The 20,027-nt window shown below is 50.0% G+C and overlaps 6 protein-coding genes across 6 annotated transcripts; 3 read left to right on the top strand and 3 right to left on the bottom strand.

Annotated features, from left to right (window-relative positions):
- Positions 1-163: 163 nt before the first annotated feature.
- Positions 164-2,884, top strand: J4E78_010807 (uncharacterized protein; the record flags this gene model as incomplete). The annotated part of the gene is made up of 1 exon (XM_049371383.1): positions 164-2,884. The coding sequence occupies one exon, from the start codon at positions 164-166 to the stop codon at positions 2,882-2,884; it is 2,721 nt and encodes a 906-aa protein (XP_049216862.1).
- Positions 2,885-3,337: 453 nt separating this feature from the next.
- On the top strand, positions 3,338-8,206 carry J4E78_010806 (uncharacterized protein; the record flags this gene model as incomplete). The annotated part of the gene is made up of 8 exons (XM_049371382.1): positions 3,338-3,412; positions 3,498-3,597; positions 3,658-4,029; positions 4,092-4,151; positions 4,682-5,470; positions 5,532-6,375; positions 6,558-7,904; positions 8,065-8,206. The coding sequence occupies 8 exons, from the start codon at positions 3,338-3,340 to the stop codon at positions 8,204-8,206; spliced, it is 3,729 nt and encodes a 1,242-aa protein (XP_049216861.1).
- Positions 8,207-8,619: 413 nt separating this feature from the next.
- On the bottom strand, positions 8,620-9,933 carry J4E78_010805 (uncharacterized protein; the record flags this gene model as incomplete). Its single annotated transcript, XM_049371381.1, has 1 exon — positions 8,620-9,933. One exon carries the CDS (start codon positions 9,931-9,933, stop codon positions 8,620-8,622), a length of 1,314 nt encoding a protein of 437 aa, XP_049216860.1.
- A 992-nt stretch (positions 9,934-10,925) lies between these two features.
- J4E78_010804 (uncharacterized protein) lies at positions 10,926-11,869 on the bottom strand (the record flags this gene model as incomplete). Its single annotated transcript, XM_049371380.1, has 3 exons — positions 10,926-10,958; positions 11,009-11,569; positions 11,615-11,869. 3 exons carry the CDS (start codon positions 11,867-11,869, stop codon positions 10,926-10,928), a joined length of 849 nt encoding a protein of 282 aa, XP_049216859.1.
- Positions 11,870-13,241: 1,372 nt separating this feature from the next.
- Positions 13,242-14,793, top strand: J4E78_010803 (uncharacterized protein; the record flags this gene model as incomplete). The annotated part of the gene is made up of 4 exons (XM_049371379.1): positions 13,242-13,589; positions 13,640-13,668; positions 13,736-14,192; positions 14,242-14,793. The coding sequence occupies 4 exons, from the start codon at positions 13,242-13,244 to the stop codon at positions 14,791-14,793; spliced, it is 1,386 nt and encodes a 461-aa protein (XP_049216858.1).
- A 1,010-nt stretch (positions 14,794-15,803) lies between these two features.
- PCB4 (putative proteasome subunit beta type-4) lies at positions 15,804-16,476 on the bottom strand (the record flags this gene model as incomplete). Its single annotated transcript, XM_049371378.1, has 3 exons — positions 15,804-16,005; positions 16,081-16,330; positions 16,380-16,476. The coding sequence occupies 3 exons, from the start codon at positions 16,474-16,476 to the stop codon at positions 15,804-15,806; spliced, it is 549 nt and encodes a 182-aa protein (XP_049216857.1).
- Positions 16,477-20,027: the final 3,551 nt, after the last annotated feature.

Below are 20,027 nucleotides of genomic sequence, written 5' to 3'. Positions count from 1 at the left end.
GGTGGTGGTGGTGGTGGTGGTGGAGGTGGCACGGTGGGTGTGCGGGAGACGCGCCGCCAGACGTCAGCGCGCGGTAGGGCCGCCTTATCGATAAACTTTTTTCCTGCGCCCTCAGCACGCCCAGCACACGCTTCCTGCCTCTGCCTCTACCACACGGCCCATCATGTCGGCGCAACGAGCTGCCGTCAAGACCACGTACAGCGTCGCTCGCACCCTGCAGCCCATCTACGCGGGCGGCAGCCTGGCCCTCAGCGAAGACGGGCGCATCTTGGCCGCCAGCTTGGGCGAGGATGTCCTTCTGTCCGACCTCACCAACGGCCAGGAGCTGGCAAGGGTCGAGGGCGACGGCGAGGCCATCACGGCCCTGGTGCTGACGCCAGCTGCATCCCACCTCGTCGTGTGCTCGCGGTCGCTGTCGATGCGCTTCTTCGCCCTCCACCCCGCGGCCACGGACGACGACACCATCGAGCTCGAGCTTCTGCGCACACTGCGGCCCCACACATCGCCCGTAGTCACCCTGGCCACAGACCGCAGCGGCACGCTGGTTGCAACCGGAGGCGCAGACGGCGTCGTCAAGATCTGGGACATTGTCGGCGGCTACACGACGCACGCTTTCCACGGCCACGGCGGCGTCGTCTCGGCGCTGCACTTCTTCGAGGTAGAGGTGGCGGAGCGCCCAGACGCCCCCGACAACAACAGGAAGAGGAAGAGGAAGTCGCGCCCAGAAGCTGCCGAGCTGGAGCACGCCCAGGGCGAGAGCCAGATGCAGTTCCGCCTGGCCTCTGGTGCCGAAGACGGCCGGATACGCGTCTGGGACCTGCACAAGCGCAAGAGCGCCGCCGTGCTCGACTCGCACGTCTCCGTCGTGCGCTCGCTACAGTACTCGCCGCACGAAAAGGCCCTCGTGTCTGCCAGCCGAGACAAGACGCTGATTGTCTGGGACTCGCACACGTGGAAGGCGCAGCGCACCATTGCTGCTCTCGAAGGCATCGAGAGCGCAGGCTTCCTCCCCGACGGCAACACGCTGTATTCGGGTGGAGAGAACGGCCGACTGCGCCTCTGGTCCGCGTCCAGCGGCAGAGAGCTCACCCGAGAGCAAGCGCCTGGAACCGAGACGGACGAGATTGTCAACATTCTCTGCTATCCTTCGTTACCCTACTTGGTCTCGGTCCATGCCGACCAAGTGCTCAACTTCTACACCCTCAGACCAGCCGAGTCGCTCGGCGTGCAGGACACCATCGACCCGCTGCCCATATTCCGCCGCGTCTCGGGAACGCACGACGAGGTCATCGACATTGCCTACGTTGGCAGAGACAAGTCGTTACTGGCGCTCAACACCAACTCGGAAGACATCCGCATCATCACGTTGAACGAGTCTGATGGAGACGACGCAACCCAGGGCAGATACTTCGGTGCGGATGTCGGCTTGCTCAAAGGACATGAGGACATCGTCATCTGTCTGGACGTAGACTGGTCAGGCCACTGGCTTGCTACAGGTGCCAAAGACAATACGGCGCGGTTATGGCGAATCGATCCCGCAAACGAATCCTACACTTGCGCCGCAGTCCTCACTGGCCACGCCGAGTCGCTCGGCGCGATTGCATTGCCGCATACAATACCTCAGGAATCGTCAGCCGCCTTTACCGACCCCCTCTCGCATCCTCCCGCATACGTCGTGACCGGATCGCAAGACAGGACCGTCAAGCGGTGGGATACTACCAAAGAGATGAAGGGCAAACTGCGAGCCAAATACACCCGGAAAGCACACGACAGAGACATCAACGCCATCGACATCGACCCCTCTGGCAGTCTCTTCGCATCCGCATCGCAGGATCGCACCGTCAAGATTTATTCCGCCGCAGAGGGAGAGGCCATCGGTGTCCTTCGGGGCCACAAACGCGGCGTATGGTCGGTCAAGTTCGCACCCAAGGCGTCCCAGGCGCCAAACTCGGGAAACAAGGGCCTGATCGCAACAGGCAGCGGCGACAAAACCGTCAAGATATGGAGCCTAGCAGACTACAGCTGTTTGCTCACCCTGGAAGGCCACTCCAACAGTGTTTTGAAGCTGTCGTGGTTGCCCTACCGGCCCGTCGATGCACGAGACAAGCGCGGACCGCAAGTAGCCTCTGCAGCTGGTGATGGGCTTGTCAAGATTTGGGACTCACTCTCGGGCGAGGCCATGACCACACTCGATAACCACACCGACCGTGTCTGGGCGCTCGCCGCACATCCAACAACAGGCGCCTTGGTTTCTGGTGGTGGAGACAGTGTCATCACGTTCTGGGAGGATACAACAAGCTCCACGCTGGAAGCTGCGACGACTGCAGAGACAGAACGCGTCGAACTCGATCAGAAACTACAAAACTACACGTATGCCGGCAACTACCGCGAAGCCATCGTACTCGCCCTCCAAATGGACCAGCCAGCCCGCCTCTTCTCCCTCTTCAAGTCGGTAGTAGAGACTGAGCACCCAGATGCAGACAGCCTTTCAGGTCTCCATACCGTTGACGAAGTACTCGCCTCTTTGGCAGACGAGCAGCTGTACAAACTGCTCATCCGCCTCCGTGACTGGAACACCAACGTCCGCACCGCGCCGATCGCTCAAAAAATCCTATGGGCTGTGGTCAAGTCCTACCCTGCTTCTCGGCTAGCCAGTCTGAGGCCGCAGGGGAAAGTAGGGGCGAAGGGCAGTTTGAAGGACGTGCTGGATGCTATCAAGGTGTACTCTGAGAGACACTACAAGCGGGTAGAGGAGTTGGTAGACGAGAGCTACTTGCTGGACTTTACTCTAAAGGAAATGGATGAAGTAGCTGGGGAGGTAAAGGCCATTACGAATGGCACATCGCAGCTGGGCCTAGAGAGGGACATTGTAATGGTTGATTGAAGGCACTCCGAGGAGATCCTGTTCAGTGATGAGTTCAAGGCGAGTAGCTGTGTTATAGGCGCAGGGTAGATACCAAAGTTTGTCATTATCGAACTACGTGTCCGGCTGTTGCACTTGCTTTGCGTGACACCGAAGATGATGGTCGCCAGCGCATCCTCCAGCCCTCAGTCGCAGGGAATATTCGGCGTAAAGCAACAGCTCCTTGGATCCTGCATATTCTTTGACAGTGACCAGCATCTCTCGGAGCTGCCAAATCGGTGTACGTCGATACGCGCCTGCGAATAGATGGGTCGCCGTCTGTGCCTCGGTTATTCTGACCGGCTATGAGATCACCGGTCCCGACTCCTCACCCAGCACCTACATACATAGGGCATGGTGCCAGGAACAAAGTCGCACCCCCTGTCTTATCCCCACAACAGCTCCCACAGACTCGCTCTCTAAGGAAAGCCGGTCATGTCTCAGCCGAAGATTACATTCTACGTGGACATTGTGAGCCCGTTTGCCTACATTGCTTTCCACGTCCTCAAGGTGAGTTTGTCTGGGTGGTGGTATAGGTTGAAGCACGTTTGAGACGTAGAGGTGTAATGCGGTGCTAATCGAAGCGTTTGTGCAGAATTCAAAGGCCTTCAAACAGGTCGAGGTGCAATATGTGCCGATCCTGCTTGGGGGTTTGATGAAGGTCTGTGGGAACACACCGCCGCTGAAGATCAAGAGTATGTCAAGTTTTGTTCTCAGACTTGCCACTGTCTACCCGGACCTCTAACATCATACAGACAAAGACAAGTGGATCAATACGGAGCGCCAACGCTTGTCGAAACAGTTCAACGTGCCCATCCTGCAAGATGCTCCGCCTGGCTTCCCTGTCAGCACATTGCCCATTCAGCGCGCCCTGGTATCTCTCTCGCTCTCTCACCCACAAAAACTTGAACGCGCAATAGAGCTCTGCTACGAAAATTTCTGGGCGCACTGGAACGACCCGACTAAGCCGGAGAATCTGCAGGCTATCCTTGGGACTGTTTTGGGCAGTGACGAAGAGGCGCAAAAGGTGATCGCGAGGACGAAGACCGATGAGGTGAAGCAGGCTCTGGGCGGAAACACTACCAAGGCGTTTGAAGACGGCGCCTTTGGGCTGCCATGGTTTGTCGGTAAGCGCAGAATTGGTGCTCTGTCGGATAATCAGAAAGTGTTTGTTGACCATGTGCGACAGCTACCAACGCGAGAGGAGAGACCGAGGGGTACTGGGGCGTCGATCACATGGGTCAGCTATGTGACCATTTGGGTCTGGAGAGGCCGTCTAGCAAGGAATGGCGCTCATTGCTGTAAGAAAAGCTTTACCATCGGCCGACACGACCATGCATACAGTCCCGGATTATGTATTCCACGACGAATTCCAGCCGACCACAGCGACTGTCTCCCATTGACCATGCTAGCTGTAACGAGATGCTCGTGACAATTTCAGAGCTGACAGGGGCTATGGTATTGGGGATTCGCGCCCCTTTCACTTTAAACTGCTGTCTCTAGGCCACCACCTGGTAACATCAGGGTTGACACAGCAACGAAATCTCAGTGGGCCATAATTACGCCTTCCTGGCTTGGCCCTGCGCAATATACAAGTGTGAGTCCTCCGCTTGAGCGCGAGTTGTCGTTGAAGTTTCGTTCTCTACTCGTCATTCATCCTACGTCAGAAAGCACAGGTCTCCATGTGATTTTTCCTCTGGTGCACTTGCAAGTCTGCCCCACAAGCTTAATCTGCCGCCATCAGTCCTCCTCCCCGTCTTTACTGTCGCCGGTATTCAGTTCCTCGGCTGCAGATCCAGTCTACTGAAGAAATGGATTACTACCGACAAAATGAACTCCCCGAGACGGTCAAGCGTTACAAGACCTACACCGACCAATTCCAAGCGTGGTTGCTCCAGACAGCCTTCCAACGTGGCGTGGAGATTGCAAATGTGGTTGCAGACCAGGCTAAGAAGAAAAAGAACAAGAAGGGCTACAGAATACCGCTACAAAAACAGGAGCAGCTCGTCAACGCCATAGCCGCTACGAGCATTCCGCTCGCGGACACCAGTGGTATCGACGACCTGGGAGACGCTATCCGGTCAAGGAAGGAGGTAACGCAATATCACAAACACAATAACACGGCGGACCTGGGTCATGAATACTTCAATGGCAGCTTAGAAGCGCTCATGGCGGTGCTGAAGGATCTTGTCCCCGGTATCAATAAGGCTCGAAACGGCAAGACTGACACGCCTACCCTTGTCTTCATCCAGTTTCCCGCCGAGTCCAACAAAAGCCAAGACGAACAGGACGATTTACTTGAGAAGATGCGGAAGCGGGACCAGGTTGACATGGATGATGGCAGCCAGCAGCAGCAGCCTCTGACTTCCAAGACGAAGACGAAGGCGCCGATACCAGAGGAGAACCTGCTGACTGCAGAGGAGGAACAGTTGCGCCGTGACTTTCTTGTACTCTGCTTCCTCTACAAGTTCAACCGCATACGGGCTGTCGTCTACGACGTGTGGGTCGCTTACCATGAGGGCCATGTCAATGCGATGACCGCAGCGCTAGTGACCGACCTAGCCCAGGGTAAGTGTCTCTGTACAAATTGCATGTGAAGTAGATACTGACTTCGTCCACCTGCATTTAGATCATTTGCACCAGAACGTCAAGGCACTGATGGAGGAGCTCGATTTGCTACCAGGAGACCTGGCCATACTCATCCGTCAGCTTTTCGATACGATCAAAGCAGCTCCCAACACTGGAGCACAGAACGCAGCAACACCGCTCACTGAAAAAGCACTGCGTCACCTGTTTTGTCTAGATGATGCTGCCGTCTTGATCAAGAGCTACGTCACGAAAAAGCGCCCGATGAAGGACGGTATTGGCAACGACATCCAGGAGCACCCTCTCATGATATTCTTGAGGTTCTTCGACATTATTCGCAAGGGTAATCTCAAGCTTCCAAAGTGGGATCACTTTACCGCAGAGATGCTGTTGCATCAGAGTACATCACAAGACTACCTACCCTTCGGCCTTGCCATTGTTCTCGACATCCAAGAGGCAGTGCGCGACGACTGTCGTCGGATGCTACGCGACCTCACCGAGCACGGCTTAGACATCGCCAGATGTATCCGTTGTCATGTCGACTACGAAGACCGCATGTGGGCCAAGGGAACAAAGCCTGACTACATGTGCAAAGAAGAGATCAAGTTCAGTACCCTCCTGTTGAAGCCTCTAGACAGGCTATTGGACTGGCTGCAAGATGTTCTGAATTCGCGAGAAGTGCCGATGGCTGCTAGCGTCTTCATCACCGTTCATTCGACGCTCGCGGGACTTTCAATGTGGCACTACAACCAGATCTACCACCATACTACCATTACCAAGATACAGTGGTTCATCAATGGCCTCGCTCACCTCTACAACGCCGCCTGCCAAATCGGCGGTCTGAACATCCAGTGGCCAGACCTCGACTATCTGATCAAGATGCATGGGTAAGATTTTCAGCGTATGAACTACATGTGAGACACGCACTGATTCTGTGCTCAACGCTTAGGTCAAGAGCTTTGTTTCACGGCGATCCACCAACCCACCCTAACGACTTTCTCAATCGCTATCTCCTTTCGGGTAGCACCAGTAGCCGCGCTATGGCCACGGACTTCCGCCACACTTCCAGGTACCTCCCTCGGGTGCCGAAACAAGTTGGAGTGAAACGCGGTTTACGGAGTGATTTGCCATTAGAGGCTAAGATTTCCGATTACTATGGCCCGAACCCGGACAATAACCGTTGGCTGAGGCGTCATGCAGTCTTCAACCATCTCTACCGACGGAAAGAGACTGTTGGAGGCGCATCAGACGATGACTGTAAACAGGCTAGGCGGATCTCAGAGGACTTGCGAGACACGTTTGCCGATCTAGCAACCAAGATCACGCCCTCGAAGCCAAGGCGAAAAGGCAAGGACAAGGCCAGGGTACGCAAACCCGATTTCGACAAGCAGGACGAGACACACGCCAACCTGCTAGGTACCATGAGGTCAGAACTGCAGGAGAACGAAGTACACAGTAACTTTGACTTCCTCTCCTTCTATCGTCGCGCCTTCGGCCTCGTTCTACGCCTTCGCGAGGAAGTTCTCATGAGCGACGATGTACGGCGCTCCCGGGCTGAAGACATCAATGCAAATCCCGAGCCCCACAATTTCCAACTGATAACAGATCTCTTCCGCGATCTTCGAATTGAGCCCAAGACTAAGAAAGAAGAAGAGGCCGAAGCGAAGGAGGGTGCTGGACAGCAGCTCTCAGCCAAAGTCGTACCGTTGAAGCAGATTCGACGTGTCGCTGAGATGATGCATGACTTGACCCTTGCCAAGGGTGATGTGGAGTTGAGGCGCGCCAAGTTACGGGTCAAGGGGGATTGGGAGGGTCTCAAGGCTTCGTATGCTGCTGAAGAAGCTGAGAAAGAGGCTTCTGGTGTCGAAGAGAGCGTTCCACAGGCAGAATCCGAAGACGAAGTGGTGACTGAGGTTTCCGATGCTTTAGATGGCCTTGCGCCTCCGCTGAGCATCGTCAACGGCACCAAGCGCACGTTCGAGGCAGATCGAGACTCAGAAGATGGTGGGACGTATACGCTGGGGTCTCAGATCTTGGGACAAAAGCATACACAGTGCGACACGAAAAACTGGTCAGACGAGCCTGATAGTCTAGAAGTCCTTGATGTCGCTATCGATACCCAGGATATGGAGGCCCTGTCACGCTTCGAGGACAAGAGAAATGACATCAGGCGCAAATGCGAAGCGGGCGTTGACTCCGCGAACCGCCCAGTTCACTTGCTCAACTCAGGCGGTTGGAACGGCGCATGTGTAGAAGTCGCTGCGGACGAACACATCCCCACTTCCATTGCGCCCGAAGCAGACCAGCGCCATTCCTTGGGCGCGCAAATCCGTCAGGTCATGGGCACTGCTGCCGCAATCTCACTCGCAGCACCCATCAACGATGACAACAAACACAGCGGCACAAGATCTATAGGGTGCGTTCCATTAGCTACGGCGACCAGGAACAAGCCAAAAGGAATATACCACCGCATCACATATTCCAGCACTACGTCTCGCAAATCCCGTATCACGGCCATCTTTCCTTCGTCATCGTCTAGGAACACCAAGCTTCTAGCGCTAACCCAGCCGCGAAAGGGCTCATTCCACCGTCTCTCTGGTACCGCTAGGAAGCATTGCATCGCCTTTCACTGCTACACGCGATGCGCTATGGCTCGTGCCCTACATGGCCAGCAGACTCGTCTGCAGCGACGAATGGCGATTGCCGTTACGGAGCTGAGGAAGAAGGTCAGGAGGGATTCGGCCGGTAAGTTTTGACGGTATGAAGTGCATTTGAGATAGATACTGACTTCGTATCTCCACCTCTGCAGAGTTGGAAAGAGTCTGGTCGAGCGTTAGGGATATGGAAATTGGCAGGGTTTGGGAGACGCAGAGTGATGTGAGTTTGGACTGAGGGGGAAGGAGAGTGCTTGGTAAAGAGGGATCCACGAACAACGAGTTGCGGTCGCGTAGATTCGTACTTTTGAGTAAGCATAGCATAGCAGTGCGATGTGATGCCAGCTAGAACGTCCAGACAATGGCACAAATTCTCTTCACAAACGGTCTATAAACAGATTTCTAACGGCCGTTACGCTTTTAGTAACCCCCCATCAGCCCGTTTTCTTTTACAGTCTGACCCACATCACGCCATACTCATCCCTCGAACATCTTCGTAGTACTAACGTTAATCCGACTCCACGCCTTCCCTGTCCTCAAAGCCTCTAGAAACTTCGCAGGCCAATAGATATGATACAAAACGAAAAAGGGCAGAGGGTCTTCGAACAAATACGTCCCATCCTTCCAACCGACAACATGACTCCAAAATGTCGCCAAGTCATTGAAAGCAGCCTGGAAGGTCGCGACGCCGAAAAGTAAATCAAGAAGCGGCAGGACAACAAAAGACACCAAGTCATGGCCGATCCAGTAATAGCTGTATGTCGGGGAGCGAGGGAAAACAGGACCAATTTTGTGTTTCGATGACAAGGGGTTAGGGCTGTTGAAAATGGAGAGGTAAGCTTCTGCCATTTCGGGAGTTTGCTCAAAGAGCACGACGGCCGTGTGGGCGCGCGGGTTGGATTCAATAGGGTAGAACTTGGCGGCTGCGCCTTTGTCGTCGTTCTCGACTAGGAAGTCGAAGCTTAGGTGGCCGGTGAAGCTTTCGCCGCCGTCCTTGCACACGCGCTCGGTAAAGCCAAGCATCTTCTTGCTGAGGGGCGACGAGGCAGGCAGCGGCTCGTAGTGCATGAGGAGTTCTAGGCTGGGACAGCTGGTGAAAGCTTTTACTTTTCCACGGATGACGAGGGCGTGCGTACAGTATTCGCTTCCTTTGATGAATTGCTGGAGCTGGAACGGGTTCTCTTTGGTGATGTTGAGCGAGTGGATGTATTGGGCTGTGGCGTCTGGGCTATTGAATGGCAGCAGCGTCATCATGTTGTTCCTGGCCTTGTCGTCCACACCGATGGGTTTCATGATGAACTGTCGTCTTGGTACCGTTCTTCCTGATTTCGTTGGCGTTCTGTGCAGCTCACCCATGAGCACATCGAGCGCTTCATGTGGGTTGGTGCAGCGGTGCGATTCCGGGATTGGGAGACCAAGCGACTCGATGTAGTCGATGAACTTGTCCTTTTCATGGAACCTTTCGACAACGTCTTCCCGGAACTGGATGGCTTCGAAATGGCGGCCTTGTTCTCTTGCTTGCTTCTCTGCTAGGCGGACGACTTGGCCATCTTCTACGGCTGCGACAACGCTGGAGCAACTGATCCATAGGTCCACTTTCTCGCGTTGGATGATCGAGAGAATGGAGTCAATGTATGGCTCTGCATCATCGCCACTCGGTGTGTCCAGACAGTAGTACTTCGCAATAGCGCTGGAGAAGCGGCCTGGTGATAAAGAAGAGATGTCGGCGCCAATGATGCGATGCGGTGTATGCTGCGACAGGATGCGCGCAATCGTCAGCCCTTTGGTCATGGACACCCCAGTGACGAGGATAGTTTTCCGTCTTCGTGCCGCCGCCACATGCTGCTTATCCTCGGTCGAAAAGGTTGCGTTGTGCTGCCCATGGAGTCGCGACACTGCAAGACCGAGCAACACCAGCGCTGCCGACACAGGCGCGCAAACAGCGCTCAGAGCCAGTAGAAGCACATTCTTCCACACATGGCTATAGTAAAACGGCACCACGGCATCCTTCTTTCCCTCTGCCATGTCTTCGCCGTCGCTGTTGATGGAAGAGAGGTGCTCGTGACCTCGGCACTTGTTCTCGCACAGTCTTCACCGTTCAGACGTTTCCCAACACACCACCAACGGCGTTACCTTATCAAAAAAAGGACCGAGAGAGGTCTCAACTATGCCCTCGCAAAAGCCTGCAAGCTGCGCTGCACTGCAATGCGGGCTGCAAGTAAGTAGGAATTAGCGGTGCAGACGGACGGCTCGTAGTCACGCAATGCGTTCATGCATAGGCGAGGTGATTGATGTGCGTGCGGCTACGTTCGCCCAGACAAAGCTGTTGGCCTGAGAAGGCTGGCTTTGCTCGCTAGTCTAGACGTCATCGTTACTTCACTCATGTACGACATTGTGGAACCCTAGACTCCATCCTGTCTGCGATCTGGTCGTAGTAGATCCTGTTTGCGATCTGGCCGCGATCGGCGGATGGGGGTTGAGGGGTTTGGGCGGCGGATGCAGGGCTGATGGTTATTTCCTCGACCGCGACGTGTCATGCCGTGGTCACAACATCACCACAGTCTGTCAATGTCGGCCTCGCAGAGATGCTTCGCAGAATTTATGAAACTATAGATTCATCTGTTTATGCCGTTTGTTTTTGCAAGCATTGAGGCATTGCTGGCACCTGTAGCTGGTAGCAGCCGGGTACCGTCGCCGCGCCGAGGCGCTCAGGACCCACCAGCACTGAAACTCGCGATTCATAAGATTGCAACGCGTCATGTACCAAGTTATGATGCCTTCTTCTAGCCAACGCATCGTGTGATTTCGATGCCGTCCTGTGCTCGTCAGTAAATGCGCGTGAGAGACGGCCGGCGCTCCAACTCACAGGTACGCCCGTTGGCTCGTAGCTGTTTACCAGCTTGCTCTCGTACTTGAGATTCGGGTTGCCTTTGCTCTCGCTGAACTTGGCCTTGCCGTATCTCTTCTCGTACATCTTGACGTTCGTCTCAGCAATGCCGCTGAGGTTTGTCTGACCACCCTCTCCAGCCTCCTTGACCTTCTCCTCAACGCTCGACCTGACATACTTCAAGTACGGCGGATTTCCGGGCTTGATGACATTGTCTGCTGCCAGCACGGAGCCTTTTGTGACCAGGCCAAGCTCCTCGCAGAGCTTCAGGTCTGTTGTGTAGGCAGGCTTGTAGTGGTCCAGGAACATGAGATCGACTTGCTTCAGTTGGCCCGATGCTGCCAGCCGCGCAATGCCTTCGTCGCTTGAGCCCACAATTACCTTTACAAGGTCGGTGAGGCCTGCAAGGTCGACCAAAGACATGATGACAGCCGCAAAGGCGGGATCGCGCTCGAAGCTGAAGTATCGCTCGCCGCCTGCTTTTCGTACAGCATCTGCGAAAAGAATACATGAATAGCCTACGTAGCCGCCGAGCTCGACCTACGTGCTGTTAGGGGTGTAATTCGAGTGCAGGGACATTCATACCATGGTTTTTGGCTTTACTTCCGCGATCAAGTCCGTGACAATGCGGCCCTTGTCCTCTCCCACATTCATGAGATACTTCTTTGTGCGTCCATACTCGTCAATGGCTGCCAGAACATGTTCTGGTGATCCTCGTATCTTCTCGATGTTGGGATGTGAATAGACGAAGTGCAGGAGCTCGATTTCGCGCCCATCGTCGAAAAACGCACCCTCCTCCTCTTGCGCTGCATATGCTTTGCTTTGATCAAAGCTGCCCATTGTTGCTGTTGTTCAATGGCAATCTGAAATTGTGCGGACAGTCGTAAGCTCGACGCGTCCGAGCTACCACAGTTGCCCCTCAACGCGTCCGGTCTAGTGCGGGGCTGTGATCAGTAATGACGAAATACATGCAGGAACATGTACGAGTGGCGCTTAGTCCATTCGACTGCTTTAGCACCCAATCTGCCTCCGTGGAGGCGTCTAGATGTCACTCCTTATGTTAGCACATTAGCAATTGACATCGCGCAAATTGCTTTTCCTGCAAAACCCCATTATTGAGGGTGGGATGCCAATGTAGGTGTGACGCCGTATCCTGCCTTTTCCATGCCACACTCCCGTGTACGCGTCAAAGCGCCCTTGGCACCGGTTGAGGCGAGTTCGCACTATGCCATGCGGATACGCGACGCTCATGTGGGGCGGTTCATTGGTGCATACACGGTCCTGTATAGTGTTGACGTTGAGTTGGGTGTGGCTGTCGTCAACGATCTAGAGCTCGCTTTGTCCGCTAACCGACTACGGAGCCACAAGGACTTGCCATGACAACGTACGCTTACCTCTACCAGGCAATATACCTCAACGATCCTGGATCCGCCAAACTCTATCTACCCGAAGCGGGAACTAGAATCGAAAAGATCTCGCTGAATGTCACAATTTTCCAGCTTGTCCCTGGACTGAGGGGTAAGAAAGTGCCGCTGTATGGCTACCGGTAGCGCACTATCAGCCCTGCGCACACACTGCACCTCTTCTGACTCGCTGGCAAATGAGGACTCTGCCACCATCTGCCACAGAGCGTCAGCAATCGAACGATGTGAATCCTGAAGTGGATATGAGGTGATTTCAATGGCTGCCCCGCAGTTGTATGTAGTGTATCTCATTAACTCCACCACGGGAGAGACTCCGTTGTTGGCACTAGATGGGTTCGCGGCTTGTGCTACGCCGAGTTCGTCCTTGGCCGAAGGCAAGTAGGATGGTTCTGCTGTGCCCAAGCCCGCAAAAACCCATGTTGCATGAGTAAAGTGCATATCCCATGTGCCGGAACCGGGTTTTACCGCTGGGAGGGCAATGTTGTTGAAGTCATTTCATCATGGCTGGCCAGTAGGAGCCTAGTTTGGCTCGAAGTGAAGTGGCACCAAGTCCAAACAACAAGGGATCCACGAGTGGCCGCATCATGAACGAGAATAATGCGTATGGTTGACGTTGTCTGGAGCGCTGCCGACCTTTGAGAGCCAATGGAGGCAGAGCGTGTACCGCGAGCTATGTGAGTAGTCCCAGACGATATCGGTCTGTCGCCATTTATATAGAGCAGTCCTGTGTACGCAGACCCCGCAGAACTCAACGTATCTCATTCACACCTTTTCCACCTCTTTTCACCATGTCAGACCTCAAAGCTTCCGTTGTCGAGACCCAAAACGGCTTCCACGTCGAGGGATACGAGAAGATCGAATATGACTTCACCTTCCTCGATGGCGTCTTCAACCCTGCCAACAACAACCTGGCCAAGTGCTACGAGCGTTGGGGCCGCTGCCTGGCTGTCATGGATCTTAACATCTACAACGTCTATGGCGATGAGATGCAAAAGTACTTCGACCACTACAACCTGCCCCTGACGATCCACAAGACCATGATCGGCGAAAAGGCCAAGTCCATGGAGACTCTCCTGAGCATCGTTGACTCGATGACCGACTTTGGCATCATCCGAAAGGAGCCCGTACTTGTCGTGGTATGTTCTCCACCCCGAATGACGTGTTGCAGAATGCTGACCTATCGCAGGGTGGTGGTTTGGTGACTGACGTTGCTGGGTAAAAAATAGCTCTAAGGCACTCTGGCCTGACTGCGCTGTAGGAATGGAGTTAACTCGTGACCTAGATTTGCTTGCGCGGCATACCGAAGAAATACCAACTTCATCCGTATCCCAACTACCGTCATTGGCCTGATCGATGCCAGTGTCAGCATCAAGGTCGCCGTCAACTACGGCAACTACAAGAACCGTCTCGGAGCGTACCACGCCCCGATGCACACATTCCTCGACTTCTCTTTCTTGAAGACCCTGCCAGAGGGCCAAGTACGAAACGGTTTCGCAGAGTTGATCAAGATTTCGACCTGCGCCCACAAGCCAACATTTGACCTGCTGGACAAGTACTGCGAGAAGCTAATCACTTCTCGGTTCGGTCGTGAGGGCAACGACAAGGAGGTTCTCCAGGCAGCGGATGAGATCAACCGTGCTGGTATCCACGAGATGTTGAAGCTCGAGACGCCCAACCTCCACGAGATCGGTCTCGACCGTGTCATTGCCTACGGCCACACCTGGAGTCCGCTCCACGAAGTAATGTTACCGCACCCTAAGCACGTTGCCTTTGCTGACTCTTCCGAAGCTTTCTCCCAAGGTTCCGCTCCGTCACGGACATGCCATCTCCATCGACATGGCCTACTCGGCGACATTGGCAAACCAGCGCGGTCTCCTCAGCGACGAGGAGCACAGGAGGCTGTTGAACCTGTTCTCCAGGGCTGGTCTGTCCATGGACCACGAGCTGTTCGACGAGGACATGCTCGACAAGGCCACCAAGGCTATCCTGAAGACTCGTGACGGTCTGCTCCGTGCTGCCGTGCCCAACCCTATCGGTACTTGCGTGTTCCTGAACGACGTCTCTCCCGAGGAGATGAACAAGGCTCTGCGACGACACAAGGAGCTGATGAAGGAGTACCCTCGTGAGGGCGCCGGTCTCGACGCCTTTGTCGATGCCTCCGACACTGGATATACCATGAACGACAAGCCCATCGAGGATGCTATGCACGAGTCGAAGAAGACCATGAACGGCATGAGCAACGGCGCGGTCAACGGTACTGCCAAGGGCCAGGCGAACGGTCCTCCCCAGGGTCTCCAGGAGGTCATGGCCAACGGGTACGAGAACGGATACAAGAACTAGGCGCGACATAGCTGCGAATAAGTCCGACTAGGCAAGCGCATGTCCGACGGTTGCGATGATTAGAATGTGAAAGCGGTTGTTTGAAGCGGCGGCACTGTCTCCAGGCCGCAGTGGTGGATCGCGACATGCTTCAAGCTCATCAGCTTCCCCAAAATGAAAAAAACAATTCACTCTACACAATACTCTATGGCCTTTGACTCCGTGAAACATGTTGTGGCCCGTGGGACGGGTGAGTGCGCGGCGGTGTCGATGTGTGCAGTCGAATGAAGTGGGCACTGAAGATACGTTACGCGGTTCTCGATTGAATGTTGCGGTTGCGCCATGGTCTTTTCTGCAGCATCATGCCGTCGCCAGTGTTGGTGTTGGTGGGCCGCACGCCTCGTCGCCCTCGTCGCTGTTGCCGCTCCATCGCACGGTGGTGCCCGTGCCCGGAAAACCCTTCTGCCCGTGCACCGGCTTGGCGCCCCCACACGTCAGTATAAAAACTCTGCGCCCCTCGTCCTCCTTTATCGCTCCTTGATCAAAAAATACAAACGATCCCAGCCACGACTATCAGAACATCTCTGTCTTTTAGTTGCCAGTCACTACGGTGGCGTGGGATCGGAGAGCGATACTCCTGTAGGAAGCTGCTTTCTCGTTGGGTCGTCTTCAGTGATGGCGATGAGTCTGCGGTGTCGATTTATTTGGAGGACATACCCATGTCTCGTGCATGCGTTATGAGTGTGATGTACTTGTCAGTCTGTCATGGTTGCTCTGACTCTTTGATTCCATGGCTCGTCGTTGTTGGATTCGTGACCTTTAGCCCTATGTCATCGTGCACGGAGTTGGCGAAGAGGTCTGCAAGGTTCAGAAGCAAGAAAGAGACAGAGCACGACACGGAAGTCATTAATGTCAATTGACTATTTGTCGTCGTTATCTATCATGCCCGAGTGTCATGATCGTAATGGCACCCGTTTGCTGTGCATAAATCATCTGGTAGAATGGTCTAGCCTCGGCTGACCCATGGCCTTCTATGGGATCGCAACCTTTACGTCGTCTTCGTACTCCACGTCTTTGATGCCATCCTTTGTTATGACCTTGACCAGTACGCCCTTGAAATCGATTGGAAGACGTCGCTTCAGCTCCTCGGTGCACATACGCAGGATCTTCATGCCTTGTTCGTAGTCGATGTCAGGATGGTGATGCTTGTCGAGCAGAGAGAGGCAGTAGTACCTGGCAGTACCGTGTTAGCATGGGCCTGAACGTGCGAGAGGTGCTGCATTGGAGAGGGCAGCGGGTGGGACGTACTGTGCGTATCCATGTGCGGCGTATGGGAGCGGTGCTTGACTCGCCAAGTAGTCGATCCAGTAGAGAGTTGGCTTGTCGGCAATCGTGTCGTATCCACCCAGGAGCAAGTTGACCGTGTACGGTTTTCTTGATCGCAGCGCCGACGCCAGTTCTCCTCGGACGAAGTTGGCAGTTGCAGCGGGTGACAGCTCCATGTTGTTGCGCATCGAGTATAATTGTACGTTTGCCTGGATGTATTCGGCGAATTGGACTGCACCACCGTCAGCTACCGCTAGTCGCCGTGGCCGCTCCTGTCATACCCGTATCGCCGGCTTCTCCAGAGAATGCCATCAGCGTGTGTGTGTTGAGTACTCGGGTCTTGTCGTCAGACGCCTTGAGGATGGTGGCGCCACGCATGGCGGCTTTGGAGGCGGCGATGAGGGTAAAGTCCTTGCCGGTGATTCCTAGCAAGACCTCCCTGTGCAAGAGTCAGTATCCAGATAGCGCGTCTTGTGAACGACGTACATGGTGATGAGCTTGGGGTGGTGGCTGTGGGGAGGGAAGGCGACTGTCGTCGGGCGTGGACAGGCGGGCGGGGAGGCGTAAGATCAGGCAACGTCAGCGTCCGGATTCACGGTCGTGGTGGTTCAGCGGCAAGGACCGTTTGGTGTGGTTATGGCTGTGGTGGTGTTGACGCCGCACGCGAAGGCAGCTCCCAGCGTCGCGGCTGCCGTACACATGAAGCTTGGGCCAGCTCGGCCTTGGCAGGACTGGACTCGTCGCGCCCCCGCTGTGCCCATATGTCGCCTGCACAGTCGCAACGTCTACAGTGAACTGCTCGAATACAAGCCACGGCTACGTGTGCTTGAGCTTTTCCTCCGCCGCCCTTCAGATGATACACAGACGGCCGCGCATGACTTTACCGGTACCCCCGAGGCACCATGAAACCTGTGACAGACGCGGCAGGTCGGTCTTCTGTTGGTTAGGCATCCATACACGTAATCCACCTATTTACTATACATTTACTTACTAGCGTTACCTCTCTACTATATATACTAGAGGTTTCTCTCTCTATATAGAATATTAATATATTATATACTTTTTTCTATTCTATAGGTTATAAGCTTATTAACGCTTCTAAGCGCAACTTAGCTACCTATATTACTTCTCTCTACTAACTATATAGTACTTAACTATATTATTATTTACGCCTTTAACTATACTATCTTATAAATATCTCTTACTCTTTATTAAATATAACTACTTTCTATAGTATTACTACTATTCTTAGTAAGAACTTTAAAAAGCTTAATAAACTTAATAACTATAATAAGTAGTTTAAAGCTTTTAAAGAGCTTACTTTTCTTAATAGTTATTCTAATATCTATAATAGTTAAGTTACTTCTCTTCTTAAGCCTAAACTTCTAACTTTTACTACTTCTAGGCTTTAGTAATCTACTTATTTTTATTCTAATAGTAATATTATCTTATAAATTACTATATTATACCTACTAAATAATACTACTAACTAACTTACTATCTACTAGACTTAGCTAGAGAACTAGAAGAAGTTTAATAAAATCTTCTACTCTACTACTACTTTTCTCTACGCTATAGTTAAGTCTTAAATTTAAAAAGAACTTACTACTAATTAGTCTTTTAATTTATATAATACTTTTATTACTATTACTACTAATAATAAAGCGCCTAATACTATTATACTTAATTATACTTTTATTAAGCTTAATTAAATTAAAATATAGAATTTAGCTAATATTTAACTTCTTCTTACTTAGTTTAAAAAACTTTATTATAATATTAGTACTATAGAAGGCACGTTATTTTATACTTAGCTTATTAGTAAGATTAGAGCTTCTTTAACTAAATACTATAATCTATTTCTTAACTACTAGAAAATATCTTACTATAATATTAAGATTACTAATACTATATTTAAGAACTTTAAGTCTCTTCTTATTAATTTCTATAATAAGTATAAGAACTTCTAGAATAATACTAAAGATACTAAGCTTTATAAAGCTAATAATAAAAGTAATAATAGAAATAAGTCTATTACTAAAGCCTCTTCTAGTAAGTATATTATATACTTTTATTATAAAGGTAATAGTTACTCTATTAATATATATAAATATATTAGTAAACTAGATATCTCTAAGTATACTTATAAAAACTATAGTAAGCTTAGTTATATAGAGAATAACTACTATATAAAAGCTTACGCTCTTAATAAGACCTCTAAGAACTCTACTATAACTTCTACTAACGCTAATATTACTATTTCTAATTTTAACTCTAACTTTAGTATAGCTTATATTATTACTTTTACTAATAATATATACCTCTATAACTCTATAAACTATATATCTCTATTTCTCTCTATACTTTATACTACTACTATAGCTTTATTACTATAGATTTATATATATAAGTAGCAGCATTTACCTATTAAGCTAGTACTTAGTATATAGTTAGATTTTCTTTTCTATTATATTACTACTAATAATAAAAGTATAACTACGTATACTAATAATATCTCTTTTTTTTTCTTTCTAACACGCTCTACTAGTTAGCTTACGTATTTAATTCTAATTCTAAGATATCTATATTAATACCTAACTTCTAACTTCTACCTATTTATATATTCTTTCTAGCTTTAGTTATATATTAGTAAAAGCGCGCTACGCGCTTTAGTTAGTTAATTTAATTTATATATAAAGGCGTATAGAAGCTATACTATTAAATTATCTTAAGAAAGACTAAAAGGTAAAGAAATTACTTAAGCTATATACTAGTAATGCTATTATTAGCTATACACTTAAAAAACGCTTTTTTCTAGTCTAGAAACTCTTAGCTCTTAGTACTTACCTTTATAAGTATACTATATAGGTTACTTTTTTTCTTATAAAGGTACGCTAATTCTACCTAGTCTAGACTACTATAAACTAGAAGCCTAGTTTATTTCTTAACTATTAGTAGTATATATAGAAGCTTATTTCTAGTAATATAGCTAATAATTAACTTTTAAAAGTTACTTATAGTACTAAGATAGTAGAGGTTTAGTATAGGCTTATTATATAAGCTAAGATTATAGAATAGCTATACTAGCTAGATATATAGTATATATATATTAGTATTAACTAAGTTCTTAAAGTAAGTTATAGAAAGTAGTAGCATATTTATATATTAATTATAGTAGTTATTTATTAATATTTAGAGTTATTATATTATTATTTTAAACTAATAAGAAGAAGAAAAAGAAAAAGAAAAAGAAAAGTTATATAGAATTTAGAAGAGATAGAAAGTAGTATAAAAGAAAGAAGTAATATAGAAGAGCTAGAAACTAGTGTAAGATATATAAATATCTCTTCTTATAAATACTTATTTACTTAGTAAGCTATTACGTACTATTATAATATATACTAGTGCCTACTTTCTAATAATACTTTATTATAACTCTAAAACTCTTCTCTACTATACTCTACTTTTATTTTCTCTTACTTCTACGTGTTCTATTATAATAACGCTAATTAGACTTTTATCTACTTTAGTTTAATAACGCATTATATAATAGCTTATACTTAATATTCTAGACTTAGATTTAAGATATAAAATTACGTAGAGGTAGTATAAAACTATATATATAATTACTAGATTACTAAATTAATCTAGAACTAAGTAGACTAGTCTGTAAAGTATATATAGGTCTTTCTACCTATATTATAGCTTGTGTACGTAGTTACGTAATAAAGTTTTAAAGTATCTTTAACTTATAGCTTATTTAGACTAGCTTAAAAGTTTAAATTACTACTATTACTATATATAAAAAAACTAATCTTTCTTACTATATATTTATTAATTAAAAGTATATAGTAAAGTACTAATTATAGCTATAAATATATAGAATAAAAATAGAATAGTAGTATACTTATAAGAGTAAAAGCTTAGAA

The sequence above is a fragment of the Alternaria triticimaculans genome, assembly GCF_023758025.1.
Source record: "Alternaria triticimaculans strain BMP 0046 chromosome Unknown scaffold_40, whole genome shotgun sequence".
Classification (NCBI taxonomy): Eukaryota; Fungi; Ascomycota; class Dothideomycetes; order Pleosporales; family Pleosporaceae; genus Alternaria; species Alternaria triticimaculans.
The sequence above is the reverse complement of the archived record's forward strand: the minus strand, read 5'-3'. Positions and strand labels throughout refer to the sequence as shown.